General features: G+C 42.3%; 1 protein-coding gene across 1 annotated transcript in view; it reads left to right on the top strand.

Annotated features, from left to right (window-relative positions):
- Positions 1–18239, top strand: part of PKHD1 (PKHD1 ciliary IPT domain containing fibrocystin/polyductin) — a 269779-nt gene that overhangs the window by 49950 nt on the left and 201590 nt on the right. The window contains exons 33-34 of the mRNA XM_075497242.1: positions 7549–7762; positions 12336–12486. Of these exons, the coding sequence (XP_075353357.1) occupies positions 7549–7762; positions 12336–12486 (365 nt within the window). The remainder of the gene's footprint in view (positions 1–7548; positions 7763–12335; positions 12487–18239) is intronic.

An 18239-nucleotide genomic window follows, 5' to 3' on the forward strand; every position in this document is an offset into this window, starting at 1 on the left:
ATGGGCTTTGGACTAGATCCACCGTGTGCCTGTAGCCAAAGCTGCCACACAGGCTTTGTGGGTGTGTAGGAGATGTGCAGAGCAACAGGAGTTCCTTGTGGCAACTATTCCTTGGGAAAACTCTGTTGCACAAAATGTGCATGAAGGCGTGTAGGGTTGGGAACCCAAGCACCTCTTGGCCATCATGACTTGGCCTAGTGAGTTGAGCTCCCTTAAATGTCTTTTTTTCTGTGGACCCATACATTTTGTGTTTTGGCTGCATGGTGGGACAGCTTCAGTGGGAGGAAAAGGGTGAATGACGGGGAGGGTGAATGAATTACATACTTAGGCCAATTCATATGTTTGGGAAGCTGGAGATGAGGATTTGAATTCCTTGAGAGGAAGAGGAGATCATGTCACAACCAGAGTGTCCTCCTTAACTGGAGAGAGGCAGCAGAGCATGGAATGATGCCATGATCTCCAGCTCTCTCAGAGAAATAACCTTGCCCCAATTTTGGAGGAAACTCTTACAAATGGACATTTGCTGGGATGACATATTTCCTCCCTCCCCTACTGGCAGCACAGAATTAGGCTCCTAAGATCTGCAAAAGGCAGGATTAAAGACTTTCAAATCTCACCCTGAGACATATGCTGTTCTGCAAATGCTAAGCACAGGGTGCCTACCTTGGTGCTGTAGCATCGCAACATTTGGTAGTATAACACCTCAGAGCCTTCATAGCTCTGATGCTAGGAGAACCTTCTGAGCTCTACAGAAAGATTTGCCATTCTGTGGCCACCCAGAGAGCCATCATGCAGGTGACCAAAGATCCATGGCCTCTTCTCCTTTGTGGACCTGGAAGAAAGGTGGCAGTGAGAGTGTCCATCGGGGTAAATTGTCAGGGGTTTGCTCAAAGGCGTGTGGAATCTCTGTCTTTCAAAATAGTCAGAAGTTGACGAGATGAGTTGCTGAGAAACCAGTTCAATGTGAAATTAAACATTCCTTTGAGCAAGGGTTGGGATGAGAGGCGTCCAGGGGTCCTCTCCAGCCTCAATTATTCCAAAATTCTAAATTTGCTCTTGTCACTTTGAATGGTTCCTTTCCTCATCCATGAGGAATACTAAGAAAAATAGAAGATGGTGGGGGAAAGAGCTTTAAAACCCAACCCCAAGCACTCAAAGGAGATGCCAAGTGGTTGTAAGGGCTCAGTTTGCCTTGTTTTAAACAGGATCTGGGCACAGTCCACAAAACTGCTTATTATTATTTTTTAAACAACGAAAAAGACATGGTGCTGGAATGCTGAAAAAAAAAAATCAGAGCACAAAACAGGGAAGGCTGGTTATTGCAGGAAGAATAGCAGAATAAAATGTAATCAAATTGATCCAAACTGTGAAAACATTAATAACTGTGTTCAAAATTCACTGAGTGATAAGCGAAAGAGGGAGCCTGGGGAAAACCATCTTACAGGCAGGACCACAATGCTAATTATTGACACTAGATGTCAGCAAGTGAATGCTGATTGCTGCCCGCTTCTGGTTGCGTGTCTGGAGATGCAAAGGATGCATTGCCTCACTAACCAAAGGGACACAGGCACTATTGCTTTGAGAGCAGTTACAAGACAACCCCTCTCTCCCCTGCCATGGCTTTTGCAGTGTACAGCCTTGCGAATCTCACCAGTCGAGTTGCAAAAATATTTCTCTGTCAATTAAGTATTTACAAGGATTTTTGTTTTCATTAAAAAAAAAAAAAAATAATCCTTTGCAGGCTGCTTAAATCTGTGAGTGTTTGCCAGGCTGTTTGTATTCCCCGAGACAGGCATATTCAGCCTGTGCACATTTACATGTGGCATTGGTGAATCTGTATATAGAGCAAGATGCTTTCCAGATAGCTTTCCCCTAATATTTTGGGGATTGCACACCCCCACCGTTTAGGGCAAGAGTGGATTTATTAAGTGCAGTTAGCCAGTCTCACCTCGTGGTTTACGTGCTGCTGGGGAAGTTTGCCACTTGGCACTTGCACAGCCGGTGCTCAGACCTTTCTTTCACAGACCCGTCCACATGGGAGTGGTGGCAAAGCAACTTCAGGAATGTGGGGCCATGAGCCGTGAAGGAGATGGGAGGAATAGGTCTGTGGTGCCCCAGGGCGTCTTCGGTGCAGAGGCTGGTGCGGCCAGGTTGGACACTTGTCTGACATTTCCTGGCATCGCCCGTGGACTGGGTGATGAGAAGCGAAGAGTTCAAGCGGCATGTCTTCTGTTACAGCATGCTGTGAAGCAGAAACACCTCCCCTCTGGCTCTGCGGGATGTCAGGTGGCAGCTTGCCACCTGGGGTTTCAGCACTAGGTCATGTTGTGTCTGGCCTGCTTAAGATTAGATGTTCACGTGGGAATCCTCAACCGGTCCAACTAGCTTACTCATGTGATCAAATCCGCAGGGCAAGGCTCTGCAGGTAGGAAATGTGACTTCTTTCCCATTTAACAGGCAGTTTTCTAAGACACGAGGAACTGCCGGTCTCAGCAGGATCCATCCATAAGCCTGCCCCACAGGGTCTTCCTTAGGAACGGGTGTCGAGCGGGGTTGCAGCAAGGTTTCGGTTTGATCATTGACAAGAGCTGGGCACACTAAGTACTGAAACGTGCTCACTCCAGAGCACAAGGAATAGGAATGCAAGCCTAGGCTCTTTTATGAAAACCGTTGGTTTTTGCAAGCTGCAGAAAAATCAAATCAGAACAGAGCTAAAATTTGAGTTTCACCCTTAAAGCTTAAGAAAATTAAGAAAATTAAATAAAATTAACAAAACCACACTCCCTTCAAGGAAAAACAAAACCAAAACAAAAAACCCCAAACCAACCCACAAGTCTTTAAAGGTCTGGTAAAGAGATAACTGGCTTGATCCCGAGAGCTCTCCCCTTCTCTTGTTCTTGCTTTGTTACTCGTGTCGCAGCACTGTTGATGAGTGCAAATACAGCTGTGGATTCTGTTCAGCTCAGGTTAAATTTACCGAACACATGGGTAATGTCTGTGGGATTGAATTGTGCTCCTGTGAAAGATGGGAAGACTGGCAGGAAGCTCGAGGCAGGTGAGAAAATAACTCTATATGCCTATTATAAGATATTAGGGTAGGTACCATATATAAATTTTGCAGTAAGCCAGTACGTGAGATTGTATGTTTGACATTGGGGTGAGGGTAAAGAAGGCACCTTTAAAAGGAGGTGGACTGATAAGAAGATCCATCAGGGAAAAAGCTGAGTCTGATTTGCCTAGTTGCATCAGCATGCTTGGAATAACAGGTCTGGGTTTAGGGCTTTGATGTACCAGCTCTTGGGATCTTTGTTAGCGAGTCCTGGACCTACCGTTAGCCAGATTACATTGGTAAAATTGGATGTTTAGGGACGAGGATTTAGATTAAAGGCTAGAAATTAAATGAGGCTGGTTTAAAAGGAAGAGAGACATGGCTTGGTAGAGCTCTTTGTGTGGGGTAAGAGGAGAGAGAGGAACGAGTTTTGGTTGCAGCAGTGCAGATGTACCAAGGAGATACACTGAGCTAGGACCAAGGGGGACTATAGCCAGGGAAATGGGTTGATTTGTATGAGTAAATGCAGAAGATATGAAGAAGATGTGTTGTGGCAACTGAAACCTGAGTAGAAGCGAGGGACTCTGATGTTTATTGTGGAGATCAAACCAAAGGATCCAAATGGTCCCTTCTGTCCTTCAAATCCGGAAATGAAATTAAGAAAGAGGAAAAAAAAAATGCATATTGATTACACGGCAGGAATGTTCTGACAGTGAGATCTATCAGGCAGTGGAACAGATGCTTACAAAGTCACCTCTTGGGACTTCTGAAACTCGGCTGTGCAAAATGAATGTCTCCTAGGGAGCAATTCTTCATAGGCAGAGGTTGGACTTGATGACCTTAACAGGTCTCTTTTTTCCTTTCCCTTTCTTTTTTTTTTTTTTTTTTAACCTCTGTCTTCCCTGCTAAGCACATGTTAACGTTACGCTCTGCAGTCCGTTTTGTGAGCGGTGGATAACTGGGGAAGTGCAGTTTGGCACCGGGACTCCTTGGGCAGTTGTTCAATCAATCTGCAGCTGCCCTTGGAACTCCTGTAGGTTTTAGCCTCATCACATGTCCAGCAGTTGTTATTAAACAGTGACCCAGAACAAAGCCCTTGTGCTGAGCATCCCAGGATCCTGGCTTAAGCCAGAGTATCCCTCAAAGACAGGGTTGGGGGCAGTCAGTCCCTAACCTATTACCAACATGCAGAGATTTGGCTGCCGTTGTGTCTGATCTCAAAAGAGAAGCCGTAGTGGGATGAATGCATTCATCTCAGTGATGGGATTGTATTACACGTGATTAGCAGATTTTATCTTTTTATAAAGAATATAAAGCATAAAGAAGCTTCTTTCTGGGGTTCGAACACTAAGCAATTAAGCAGGGAGAAGAATTGTGTCCCCAAATGGACAGACTATCCTTTTAGGACGTACTAAGTGTGTTGCAATCTTTAGTTGATATTTTTTATTACTGTTGTGGCAGGAGATAATGGCACCAATAATACCAAGATATATTTGCATTTAATGGTTAGAGGAAAGGGGATGAAAGGCCAAGACTTGTCCTAACTGAGAAAAGTATTAAATCCTCTGGGAGTAGGGGAATAAGAAGACCTCAGAGATCCCCAGAGAAGGAATGAGAATTGGATGTCTCCTCGAAGAGTGGTATCTCCATCTGATGGACAGGAGCTGTAGGGTGTGGAGACAAGATCCCTCCCTCCTTCCACCTGAGAGGGAGAAAGTGGTCCTAGGTTTGGTTCTGGGTGTATAGATTAAGCAGGGTTTTCGTGGATTTTGCTTCCACCAATCTCTTTACAATCCCTTGCAACCATGTTCTTTAACTTAGATTTTGTAAATTAATACCTTCGTTTGCCTGGTTTGAGTTAAAAATGATTTCAGCAGTTGGCAGATTGCAAGGCCTTGTGTTCCTTACAGGCGTGATAACATTGAGATGAGGGCACTGGAGCACGCCAGAAATGCCTGATTTCCACGTAACGTTTGGGGTATCCAAAGAGTGATAAGCTGTTTTCCTGCTGAGCTTTAAGGGCTGTGCAGGAAATATCTTCTGGTGACCTACATTAGCAACGCAACTTCTTTGACAGCAGCAAGGTATTGAGGAAAATATTCACGTCCTGAGATTCTGTGGGTAATTTCTAACATTCATCTTAAAATAAGGTGCAGCTGTTTTTCCACCTAGGAAAACTCTGCCATGTTCTTTTCAAGACCACAAAAGAAAACCAAAGCCTCTTTTGATTAGCTCAGCAACCTGTTGTTTGTTCTTAAACTGTGGAATGTGAATTTAATCTGCCTTTGACCACCCACCTTCAGAGGGTGATCAAACACTGGAACAGGCTTCCTAGAGAAGTGGTTGATGCCCCATGCCTATCACTGTTTAAGAGGAATTTGGATAATGCCCTAAATAATATGCTTCAACTTTTGGTCAGCCCTGAAGTTGTCAGGCAGTTGGACTAGATGATCGTGGTAGGTCCTTTCCAGCTGAAAATATTCTGTTCTATTCTATTCTACTCTATTCGCTAATATTGCTCTAGTTGGTTATTCATCGAAGGCAGCTGTATGTTCCCCATTACCACAGCTGAGCTTATCACAGCCTTTTGTGTCACTAGTAGAATAGAATAGTAAAGCAGAAGGAGCTGTTGTACACTATTACAAAAGGGGAACAAATCCTTCTCTCCACAGGAAAGTTGTGGGTTTGTGGAGGAAGGAAAGGGCAGTGCCATCGCTGCTTAGACGTCCTTCATCTTTGTTGGTTTTGAGAAGTTGTCAGCCTCCTTCTGGCTGAAAAAAAAGCATACATGCCATCTCTTTTGGAGAAATTCCTGTAATGAATTCTCCTGTAACAGTTCTGCTGCAGGTTGTTGTAAAGGCAAGTTCTTGATAGTATTTAGTCCTCTTGGATGGTATTCATTTGCCAAAACACAGACATCTAGCACCACTTAAAATGCCCTTGGCATGGCAGCCTGGCCTCCAGGAAGACACAAGGCTTCTGTGGGAACTATAGGAGACCTCAGGTGGCTCTAGACGTCATTTCTGGACAATAAAAGTAAAATATAGGCATGGTGCCATCATTCCTTTAGGCTTCTCTGTCTATTACTTGTCTCTCTCATGTTTATATGTAGGTCTTTGAGGCAGGGATTGTGTTTGGCTGTGTTTGAATGGATGCTGAATAAGAGAATTGTCACTGGATATGGGGAAGGAAAGAGATTAAGCATACTATAAAATGTGTGAAGATGTGGGTAACTTTTTTTTCTTATTCTAAATCCAGAGAACAAAAATACAGAAAAATTGTGAACTCGCTCTCTGAATTTCAGAGCAGATGAAATGCTAGGTTTTAATATTTCAAAAAATACCTTAAACATTAAACAGCTATAAACTTTTCAAAAATACTCCATATGAAATAATCATTTTTAGCAAAAAGCGTTAAATCTTTTAACATAGGAAATATAGCATTTTCATATTTTTACCATTTCAGAAACCATTTTCAGAATTGCTTAGGAACCAAGACATTCATTGGCACGACACTTTCCAGCAAACAAAAGATACCTTTTGAACAAACTGGAATTTAAAAAAGCAAATTCTTGATAAATTCCCATTGATTTCACTTCTGATACTTGAGGAACACTCTTGGATACTACAATGCAGAGTGTAATACTCTCCACAGACCTTTTCAGGAGTTCATTACAACTGTTTTATTAGTTCAGGGTTAATGAAAATTCTCCAAAAGTCTTTACATGCTCAGGGTTTTGAGAGAAACAGTTTTAATCTCCGGCATGGTTTAATGCTTAAAGGATTCCCCCTTTTTTTTTTTAAATTATTAAAACTAAACATTTCAACTAATCTGAACTTCCATGACAGTTCACAATTTTTTTAAGTGTTTTTCTCTGGGTTTAGAATAAGAAAACCTAATTTCTGTTCGCACCACTTGTTCCTTAAATACCTCAAAGCAAAGCAGCTGCTCCCATTACATTTCCTACCACATCCATGGAGTCAAACTCAGACCAAGTCTCTAGTCACACTCAGGTACAGAACAAGGTGAACTGGCATCTCCCAGTTCACACAAGTTCCCTAGAAGCCTGTCAAGCTGCGGCAATGCTTTCACTAATCCTATTTCTGGATTTCAAAGCTGTGATAGACCTTAAGTTGTCATATATCCATGGTAAAAGATTTGTGTCTTACTCTTGATATGTAAACCACGGTCCATCTTCCCCCGAAGAAATGTCCATGCTCTTATTTAATCACTTATGTCACCTCCTCCTGGATGGAGCAATTTGATCCTAAAGACCATCCTGATGCTCAGTGCACAAAGGAGGTTATATGCTTGCTCATACAAAGCAAAAGGGGCTGAATGGAGACCTACTCATCCTCAAAAACGATGCACCAAAAAGGAGGTTGGGACATGCACATCAGGAATCCACAGTGACAACTGTCAGTTGCTAAAAATCTACTTAATGTCAGTGGTGTGTAGGCTGCTTTGGGTTAGTTTTCCCCCCCCTCTTGTCTTTGCAGCATCTTTGGCCATTCTCTGTGGCCTGACACATTCTTCTGTTGACTGCCGAGAAGACAGAGCCACCTTCATTGAATGTGATGTCCAAGTCACGGTGGATTCCTATCACCAGAGAGGATCGGTGTCTTACCTGTATGTCTGTGAGGACAGACCACCTCAGTGGCACTGGAGGGACATCAACCCCCCCCAGAGGCATTTTGTTGGACTCTTTGCCAGGTTAGTGCTGCTTCTCTCCAACAGCTGAGTGGGCCCATCCATGGGCAACATCCTGCAGAAGGTATTCCACCTTTTGCAGAATTGATGCCTGCCAAATGATGGACTGAAGGAGCAAATTTCTAGTTCTCAGGTTGATGCCAACAGAGCAATTTTGCCTTGAGACCACTAGAGAGCTCCGCTGCGTTGTGAAATTCATTCCTTGTGTCTATCAAAGCATCTCTAGTCCCCCCCTCCTTCCCTCCCATCTTTTTAAAGTGTTTGAGAGACATCAGAAAATCCATCTCGTAAACAGCCTGCTTTGTTCCTTCTTAGGTTTTAATATTTATCTTCTGATCCAAAGCAACATCTGGTGGATGCCAATGGGGAAAAAGATTAGGCATTATGAAAAGCAGAAGGTTTTTTTTTTCTTCTTCTTTTTTCTGCTTCCTCTCTCCAAGCAGTTTCATGAGTAAAAAGTCGCAGAGAAAATTCAGCAGGCTGTGCAATATTTACTCAGCAAGGGTGCTCAGGCACTTACTCAAGGCTCAGGCTTTGCAAATCCAAGGCCAAGTTGCCCAAGAGTGTAAATTAGTACCGTTGCCTTTAATGGAGCTGTGGGGATTTATACCTGCAGAGCATTTACTTCTAGGAGCAAGAGGGAGGCCTGAATTAAGGAATAAACAGATAAACAAAACTTTCCAAAAGACACTAAACAAAGAGAGAATTAGAATATCACTGCAGTACATTGCCCGTGATTTGCTGTCCACGGTGAACCCATTCCTGGCTGGTGCATGATGCTACAGTCCAGGTATTTCAATGGAGTTGCAGAGATTTGGTTCTCATTCTTATCTGGTCCTGATGTCACAGCTGGTGGTGTGGCTCACCAGAGGGAGTTCCGGATGCCCTGTGTTGAGGGAAGAAAACCAACTGGCATTTACTGAACAAAGACTGCAAGACATGAGTTGCACAATTTTTTAAAATAAATAATAAAAAAAAGCTTAAAAATAAAAGGTTTACACAGTTACAGCATCTGCCTGTCAGTCTGTCATTTCCTCCTCACCAGCTTTTGAGCTCTGAATAATTTGACCTGGGTTTCATAAGGGATGGATATCTTCAGAATTATGAAATTTTTAGTTTTGAGAAAATCTGTGTTGGGCAGGAAGAAATTATTTTCCTGGTGAGGGTGAGGAGGGCAGAATTCTGCCCTAATCTGTTGTTTGTCAGCAGACTGCAGGCCATACAGAAGATATGTACAGCTGGCCAACTGACTTGTCCAAAGTCACACCGTGCGTTGGTAATGTCCTGTAACATCCTAGGAGATGGGGAGGACAGTTTTATTGGGGGAGACAAGAGTAGGGAGACTTAGAGGGGGGGAAAAAAAATCCTGAAATTAAACCAATTTCATCAGTTCTATTGCTCTCAGAATGACTTGTTTCAAAACAAGAAACTCCAGGAGCCTTGCCTTGTCTAGCTGAACTTTGTGTGCCTTTTGCTCACATCACTGTAACCCCAAACCAGGTAACCTAGAAACTTGAGAGCAACAGGGCAACCCAACATCTTTTGGTTTTTGCTTCCTGTTCCCTGGATAACAAAATCACGCTCAGCTCTTTACTGATAAAAATGCATCTGCAATTAGTCTCTTCCTATGATTGTTTTTCTTGTTGCTCCTTTTCTTGGTTTGGGCTGCTACAGTTCTGTTGCTGTAGCTTCTCCATCCTGGTCTCAGCAGGGCGAGCAGAGAGGAAGGACCATGCCTGTGCTTATCCTGTGGATGGAAAAGTCATGCAGTCCATTTGCTGACTGCTTCCTTATTGTTTTTCACTGTGTTTTTGTCCAATTTAATTGTGAATGTCCCAGAGACAGGGTTTATTATTCCTTCAGGAAATCCTATGAGGGAGATATTTCTGAATCAAATCAATCAACTTTTTCTTACCTACTATTTTCCCATTCTTCTGACTTCTTCAACCTCTTTGTTATTGTCACTAACTTTTCCCCCTATTGTGCTCATGCTTGTCTAGTAGTTAGAAATTAAAACTTGGGCTGCTGAGGAATTTTTCAGAGTACTGATGTTTTTTTCTGGTGAATCTGTTTCTAAACTGGGTCTTGCTGAAGGGGAGCAGGGGCAAAGAAGATTGTTTGGTTTCAGGTGAGTTTCCTGATCTGAAAAATCTGGGGAGAAGTAGAGGAAGAGAGAGTTTAAAGCCATCCAAATTACCTATTTCAGAGCTTTTGAAAACATTTTTTCAAATTTCAGTTCAGAAAAATGTTTAATTTCAAAATATTAATGGATTTTGTAGCAAAGTGTTAGAAAATTAAAAAGTTCAAACTAGAAAAGAAATATTTGGGGAATTCCTGAAATAACACACATTGATTGCTGTAATTAATGATCGTAACTAATAATAACAATAATAAAACGAATATGGATTTGAGTTCTGTGCAAATATTCAAGACTTAAGACATTCGTCCCAGGATGGGGACAGAACTACTGAAATAATTCCTAGCTTAACTGCACATTAAATCTCTGCTGTTCTTTCTTAGTAGTTTTACAGTGGTTTGAATAAAGCTTCTCCTAATCTAGTCTGTACTATAGCTTATACTTTATGAACACATAATTGAAAACGCATATTCCTTAGAAGAGGTGCAAGACTTGCCATTAACAACACTGGTACCAAGATACATCCCTGAATTCCCTTTAACAAGTCACCCCTTCTTTTCTTGCATTTCCTTTAAACATTGCAATTTGTTAACAGTTTTCCAGCATCGAGGTTTTGGGATGCAGTTACTAGAGGACAGGGAGGAATTGGCTCTTTGCCTACAAGTAAAGCTTGTTAACTTTTTGAAAAAGATGTGAATAACCACTCAGAGGTCCTTGTATTGACTTCAGCGCCTGGCAAATTGGGCCCATGCCCTGCATCTAACCAACAGCACCACCCTTCTGCCTTTAAAACAGTTGGTTATTTAAAAGATGTAGCTTGTTCTTGTAGCATTGAAAAGAAGTACTATGCAGTCTTGAAAGATAGCCCAGTCCATTGAATTATTGTACAGGACAAGAGCAGTTCTCAAAGTGTTGCTATCAAAAGCAAGTGTAGTTCCCTACGGCTGGCTTTTGATTATTGATACAGCAGAGGAAAAGGTTCATTTAAATATAGAAATAAAAATGCACTGTTAAAAAGGTTCAGCCACTTGCAGAAGGCTTTTTTTTTTTTTTTTTCTTTTTGTAGTTTCTAATGTGGCTGCTTCCTTTAACACTTTAACCCTGAAAAAGGGCAACAAAACAAATAGCCCCTAAATGCACTGCCAGAGCAGCTCTTTGTTTGTACAGTGAGCTGCCACATCCAGCCTGGTTTGAAAACTTCAGGTTCATCAAATCATCCTGATCATCATGCTCCCAAGAAAGCTCTGAGTATTGGCTTTCCAATTAGGTCGATTTTGGTAGAACTTATGCGTCTAATTTTGGCACTTCAGAAAATCCTGTTGGATGGGGCTTTCAGGAACCTGAAGACCTCTGAAAATCCTGGTCCGACCTATCTGATCCTCTATTTTCTGCCCTCTGTCCTTTCCTAGCTATTCAGAAAAGTGGTGTAATTTCTGAGCTACGTTGCTGTTGCTATAACTTATCTCCTTTCTGCTCTCCTTCCTAAAGTTGCAGGTATGTATTTGACGGTGGGGTAGGGAGAGAAGGAAGAAAGAGCAATGGCTGGGGAAGGAATGAAAAGTGACATTGGATTGTCCTGGCCTGATCCAAAGCCTGTAGAAGTAAATTGGGAAGTTTTCCCCTCATTTTGAGGGATGTTGGATCCTATAGCTCCCCATAATGAAATGTTACCAAAGTCAGCAGCTGTCGGCAGCAAGACCAAGGAAGAAAATGTTTCTTCCCCACCACCTTTTCTATTACTTCTTCCCCCTATACAAGGGGAGGCTTTAGAGCAAATGTCTGTTAGTATAACTGGCACATATATCGAATCTGCTTAGTCTGGGCTGTTAAGTAAGTTTAATTAATTTACTAAGTTAATGTTCCAATGCTAGCAACAAAGCATCATTGCAATCAGCTGGGTAGCAGGAATTGGAACCCCTAAATGAGCTCATTTTTTCACAGTTGGAATTAGGGACCAGTTAGCCAGTTGTGTGGTTTTTCCAATTTCTCCACTTGCCCTAGGGGAGTTGCAAGTTATTCATTCCCTATTGCTAAGTGTGAGTAAGATGGGGAGGGGGGAGACACGAACAAACCCTACTCCATGTAGGAGTCCATCTTTGATCCTAACGCTGCTGATTCCCTAGCTGTTGTCTGCACTTATCTTCCTGCCTTGGTCCTAGAATGGCATTTGCTACTATTTGTAATAGTTTGGGGTAGCAGAAAGGCATCACTGAGAGATTTTTACTGCATGTATTTTCATCCTGAGTGTGTGCAGATAAAGGGGGGAAAAACAAATAAACAATAAAAGAATGGAAACAAAATTACAGAAATTTGCAAAGTTTGACAAATGGTGGCCAGGAGTTGCCACAAGCTAATGGCTTGCAATGATTAATAAGAGTAAAAATAATTGCATTTCATTAAGATTGATGACACCCCATTTAACCTCCCTTCTCGTTTCAGCCCTAAAGTGGAAAGAGATGAAGTTCTCATCTATAATAGCTCCTGTAACATTACCATGGAAACTGAGGCAGAGATGGAGTGTGAGGGAGCTAATCAGCCAATTACCGCCAAGATTACTGAGATATGGAAAAACTGGGGCCAGAACACTCAGGTATAATCAAATCTTTTTTACAGACTGATTCAAACAGCTTAAAATTAAATTTGTAATATTGTGTACATTTAAAGGAGGCAAAAAAAAAACAATTTAGGCTGAGCAGCAGCAATATATAATATTAAATGCTTTCCAACTTTGAATAGCAGTTCTAATGCAGCGCAGCCGAATTAATGGTTAACTATGGTTAATCATGTATTTTATGAGACATAAATGAGCTTTACCTTATTTTCTGGGCAATGTATATCTTTTGCAACCCTCTTTCATATAAATTCAAAGTCTGTTCTAAAAGTGTTATTTTCTGTTACTTGAGCAGAAATCTTAGCCATGAGATACAGAGTTTCCGTTCTCTGGCAGAGACTTAGCATTCAGCATTTCTGCAGCTCTGGTTGTATTTGGGTTTTGGTCCTCTTCAGTATCTGAAGTAAAATGGCACAGTCTTCCCGGTGCTATGCGTGGGTATAGCAAGAAGACAGACACCTGCAAAGTGTTCATTACAAAAAACGACGACTCTGAACTAACATCATTGTAAGGCTCTATATCTAAAAATGTTCATTGCAAACCTAAAAGGTCCTTTTAGAGTCCTCCGGGTGTTGCAGAGTTTTTGGGGATGCTGAGCTGAAGTACTGGGTTGTGCTACCTGTGAGAAGGAATTCAGAGGGGCTGGATATTTGGCGAACATCAAATATCGCTTTGTCACCATCCCTTTCCTAACTGAGCAGCTCCTGAGAAGTGGTGGTGACCCACCACATATAGAACAGTGCAGGTAGGAAGCATTACACACCTGACTTATCAGGACAAAGGCTGTTTTCTATTTAAACAAAATTATCACGCAGTCTTCTTAGTACGGTTGAGACCTAGAAAATTGAAATTTGTTTGCTCAGGATTGGTATTAAAGCTACCATAGTAATTTTTAACTCTGCTATCAGCAATGGAATTTCTACCACCCCACCCCAGAAGTAGCTACGGTGTCCTGGCAGAGTACTTTTGGTGTGTTTCTAGCATCAAATTCTAGATCTTTTAATAAGCCAAGAGTCTCTGAATATTTGCCCTGCAAATCTACTTTACATGTATGTCACTATTGCAGCTGAGTACCCTAAATTACAATTGCTTTCCTCCATTCTGTTGGTTTTTTGTCTGTTCTTGGTCTGTGAAGGAATGCCACATATAGCTTTTTGCCTGTTAGTGTTTGTTTGCTAGCCAGCCTTGCTAGTTATGCTACCAGAAACATGTCCAGCTAAGGAGAAAACCAAGCCAAAAAAAAATTGCTAGTTGGCAACTGCAGGAGGCCAGCAAAAGGGAGTGCTCAGGCAAGTATCAGATCAAATGGTAACTACTTCTTTTATTCATATTTTCCTTCCTGCATGTGATAAGGGAATCCCTACAGCCCTAAAGCCTAGGCTGCAGCATAGAGGAGCTATTACCTGCTGTTGGCTGTGATCTGAACAGCTCAGCTGTGTCATGGGTCCTATAGTCTCAGTAATGAGATGATGACAGGTAGTCTTTTGACTCAGGTGGGAGCAAGAATAGGAAGAAGTAGTGAGGTTTGTCCCCGCTATATTTTTTCTGCTCAGAGTGGGGAAAATCGAGGAAGTCCTAAGTGTCCTGAACAAACAAATTCATTCAGGGAGAGCAGGATGAAACCAGCAGCACTTTTAGATCTGGGATTTGCTGCTGCTTAATGAACCCAGCGGGCATTTGGAATCATTTTATCCCTCTTCCCAAAACTGGCCTGGGTGAGCAGAGGTGGATGGGTGGGGAGTTCAGATAAATGGTTTCAATTTTGGTCCCTTTCTAGCTGACAGCATCCCGTTAAGATTTACGACCTGGTGCAGCGTATGCATGCTTCACTGTAGAGGTTTAAATCATGTCATGTGAACTGGCCTTACCTTTCCAGTGGAAATAATGGTCCCCAGGTTCAGCACCAAGCACTGAAATGCATTAATAGCACCACGTGCCTTAGGATAATGGTGCTATTAGCAGGCAGCACAACTCTGTGTACAAGTAATGGGACTCCATCTCTTTATAATAACATCTGGCACTTCTATTGCACTCTCACGCAAGGATCTCAAAGCACTTCATAAAAAATGGGCCTGATCCATAGCTGTTCTCAGCATAGCTACACTACTCAGCGTTTTGTTTTCTGCTTACGCTTCTGCCAGCGGTGATGCCCAGGCAGGCTGGTAACTCAGCAGTGTCTTAGCACAGTTGGGCTTTGTGGGAGCGTTGGGGCAGAGGCGATTAGATGACGATGGAGCAGGATTAGCTCCAGGATGGCACTGGAAGTAAAAAGAGGTATTTCAGAAAGGCTGACAGCGCCTTGTATTATCAACAGCACGGAGAGGCCATTGGCAAGAAGAGAGAACAACCTTGGTTCACAACAGAAAATTAAAAAACCCTCAAAAGGTTGGTTCTAGGAACTTGAGTCTAAGGGATACAAGCTTTAGGATGAGGTAATTTTTTCTTCAGTCTTTATAGGACACCTAATAAGACCTGACTATAATTCTTAAAATAATAAGGAAGAGATTAATGTGTTTAGTTAGGATTTGGTAGGTTGGAAATGAGACAAACACAGACTGTTTTTGTGACAAGACTGTGAATGTGACAAGGTTTTGCAGCAATCTCCTGGTGGGACAACGCCAGGCAGAAGGCTCCAGAGACGCCTGGGAAGGAGCGTGGTGTATGTACGAGAGAGGCTGGGTGATGTGATACCCCCAGTAGCAGGAAACTGAACTCCAGTGACATGGTGATCTCTTCCCGGTCTGTGTTTCTCTGATGCTTTTAGCAGCTCTGTTACGAATAGCTCACAGACATGACCTGGTGACATTGGAGAGGAATCCATGCATCAGGATTCTGGTGTACAGTGAGTGGCAGAGACATGTATATCAGCTTGATCTGCCTTCTCTGACCAGCGGGAGCCTTGCACTGGAAATAGTCCATTTTTCTCTTGCCTGGCTTTGCAGAACAGTATCCAGACAGTGAATTCACCCTGGATCTGTGTGTCAACTTTACTAAAAATTGCATTAAATGGCTACTGTAACTCATCCAGGAATCAGACTTTAGCCATGCTTGTTGGGTTTTGAATAACAACATGTTGTCAGACCCGTTCTTCCATTTCTCTGGTCCCATCCAAAGTATATTATATGCATTCCCATGGTGTTCCCTCGCCGTCTGTTTGAATTGCAAGCGCATATGTATGCCAAGGACACCAAAATTATCTGAAGAGATTAGCAAACACCACAAATATTCTTTCTCAGGGCGTTAATGAGGTGGTTGTCCTTTGAACTTCTTTTATTATCTTAGATATACTGAAACTCCAAGTACTACAGGACTGTTGTACCTAGATACAAACTCCTCATAGGTGCATTTTTTTCCCATTTCTTTCATTCCCTTTTTGCATGATAAATACATATAAAGATCTATTTTAATGAAAATTAAGAGCTTAATTCTAGATACCTTAATTTTTGGATGATCTGCATGGGATGGCTAAGCTTAATTCTGCAGGGAAGAGAGCTCTTTCACTTCTGGTTTCAACATAACTTTGCTTGAAAATTGGGCTGTAGCTATCATAAAAAATTAGGAGGTTATTTTTTGAAAATGCTGGCTGTCCTATTCATGTTGTGCATACTACTCCCTTGAGTCAGGCACTTGAATTTGCTGTCTAGGTTCAATCCCTTTGAAAACTTTTGGGCAGAATGGTCAGGAAAACAGCTGTATTTTCTGGTAGGTGATGCAATATCCATCACTTAAGTTTTGTCCCTTCAAATCTAGTCTCTGAGCTGTCGCTTGCATGGTTACAGTCTGAGCTGGGCTCAGCTCTGAATCTAGAGAACCCCCAAAATTTCTGGGAGTTTCAAGTTGCTGGCTGAAGATCTGTGAGTTGCATGGCAGACTTCATGAAATTTGAGTTCACCAACTTGGACTTTTCCTGGAGTCTGGTCTGTGCCCTACCATCCCCAAGAGAATAGCTTTTATGGATTTATTTAGAAACTGATTTAGGCCCTTGCTTCACTTTGTGTTTGAAGTATTTGCCCCCGTATGACTTAATTAAATCATGCAAAGTAAGCAGCATCCTCTGCCCCACTGTTGCATTCGGCATCATTAGTGTTTGTAACTTGCTCCATTATTATCCAAGGAAGAGTTGCAGAATTATTTTTATATCACTATATAATGCAATTTAGCCTACCGAAAGGAGAGGGGGAAAAAAAAAAGGAAAAAAAATCCGGCACTGATTGTATATCCCACAGGACTTAATTAGTTCACAGTTTCACGATACACTGGATAATGGGAAGGAAAGATATGAATTAAATAATAAAAGGGAAAAGAAAAGTTCTAATGCTCACTCAGTACCTGTCCACTTCCACCGTGGCTGCATAATGAGATGTCAGCTACCGTGACACTGATGAGACATGCAAAACACACTGATAACACACGTAAAGGATGCTCATGGGAAGGTTTGACCAGGCTCGGATGTCTCCGAACCCATTATGCTTAGTGAGCCTTCAGATTATTATTCCGGATCACTGGACCAGACCTAATCATCATGCAAGCACGCTGTCTGAGCAGTGTTTCCCTGTTCCAACTCCCCCTCCTCCTCTGGCCCAGATGGGTGATATTATGTTTGTCAGAGGGCAGATGCCACGTATATTAAGTCAGCATAGGGAAGCTGAACTGGTATACTAGTGAATTCTCTACAACCCAACCCTCGAGGGGTCTCTATTAAGAAATAGAAGGCTAATAAAAAATAACTTGCTAGATAAAAATGCTATACTGGATTATGGCTCTGCCTGGGTATGCTGTGCTGCCTTTAGTTTGTTTTTAAGTAGGGCATTAAGGGAAGGTCTTGAGATTTAAGAAGTAGCTTAGAGTATTGAGGATCTGTGAATACTTAGCTTGGTGACTGATACTGGGGTAACTGCTTTGTTCACTTCCCAGCAAAAAAAAGAAAAGAAAGGAAAAAACCCCACAAAGGCTGTGTCTGAGATATGCAGAGTCACCTGAGAGACCCTTGCTGTTCAACTTCCACTTAATGTAATCAGGACTAGCACTCCAAATCCCTCGGATTCCTCTGCAGATCTTAGAATCGCTCCTTTCCTTCTTTTTTTGCCCTTATTTTCCCCATCTACCATCTCTCTGGATGCCACAGTATTTGGAGGTGGGGAAGGAGATGAGATAATTTTGCCCGTTGGAGATAATCGGTACTTTATACAGGTGGCAAATCCCAGACAGCTTTCTAGGGAGCATAAAAGGCTCTCTGGAAGCACAGAGCACTCTGGACATAAAGGGCTGTTACTTTATTTTTCACAGCGGGACTGTTGTCGAATCTTTTGGCCATGTCGTCTGTCTGTGAGGGTTACAAGTGACGGGAGGTGACTCTTCCTTGCTGGGCCGGCAGGCTCCTTGTGCTCTGCATGGTAGATGCGTGATGCTCTTTCACTCTTGTTTTAGTGCCATCCTCACATTGCATGGATGTTTGATGAGTACATTTTTGAGGGTGAAGTGCTCACAGTTGGTTGCCCCTGCTTGTAGACATAAGTGGTCTTCCAGTTTATGGTCAGATATTTTTATAAGTATCTTCTGTTTAGAAAAAAAATTTAAAAACCCACAGTAAGTTCAGTAAAGCACCAGTGCCTAAGGCTGAAGGTGAGGTATTATCTTTCAAGCTTTTTTTCCTTTGTCTTCTGAGATCGGTACAGTCCTGGCAAACTCTCATTCCTACGCTCTGTCCCTTTGGTGTCCTTTGGCACCTCCAC

The sequence above is a fragment of the Mycteria americana genome, chromosome 3 (assembly GCF_035582795.1).
Source record: "Mycteria americana isolate JAX WOST 10 ecotype Jacksonville Zoo and Gardens chromosome 3, USCA_MyAme_1.0, whole genome shotgun sequence".
Lineage (NCBI taxonomy): Eukaryota > Metazoa > Chordata > Aves > Ciconiiformes > Ciconiidae > Mycteria > Mycteria americana.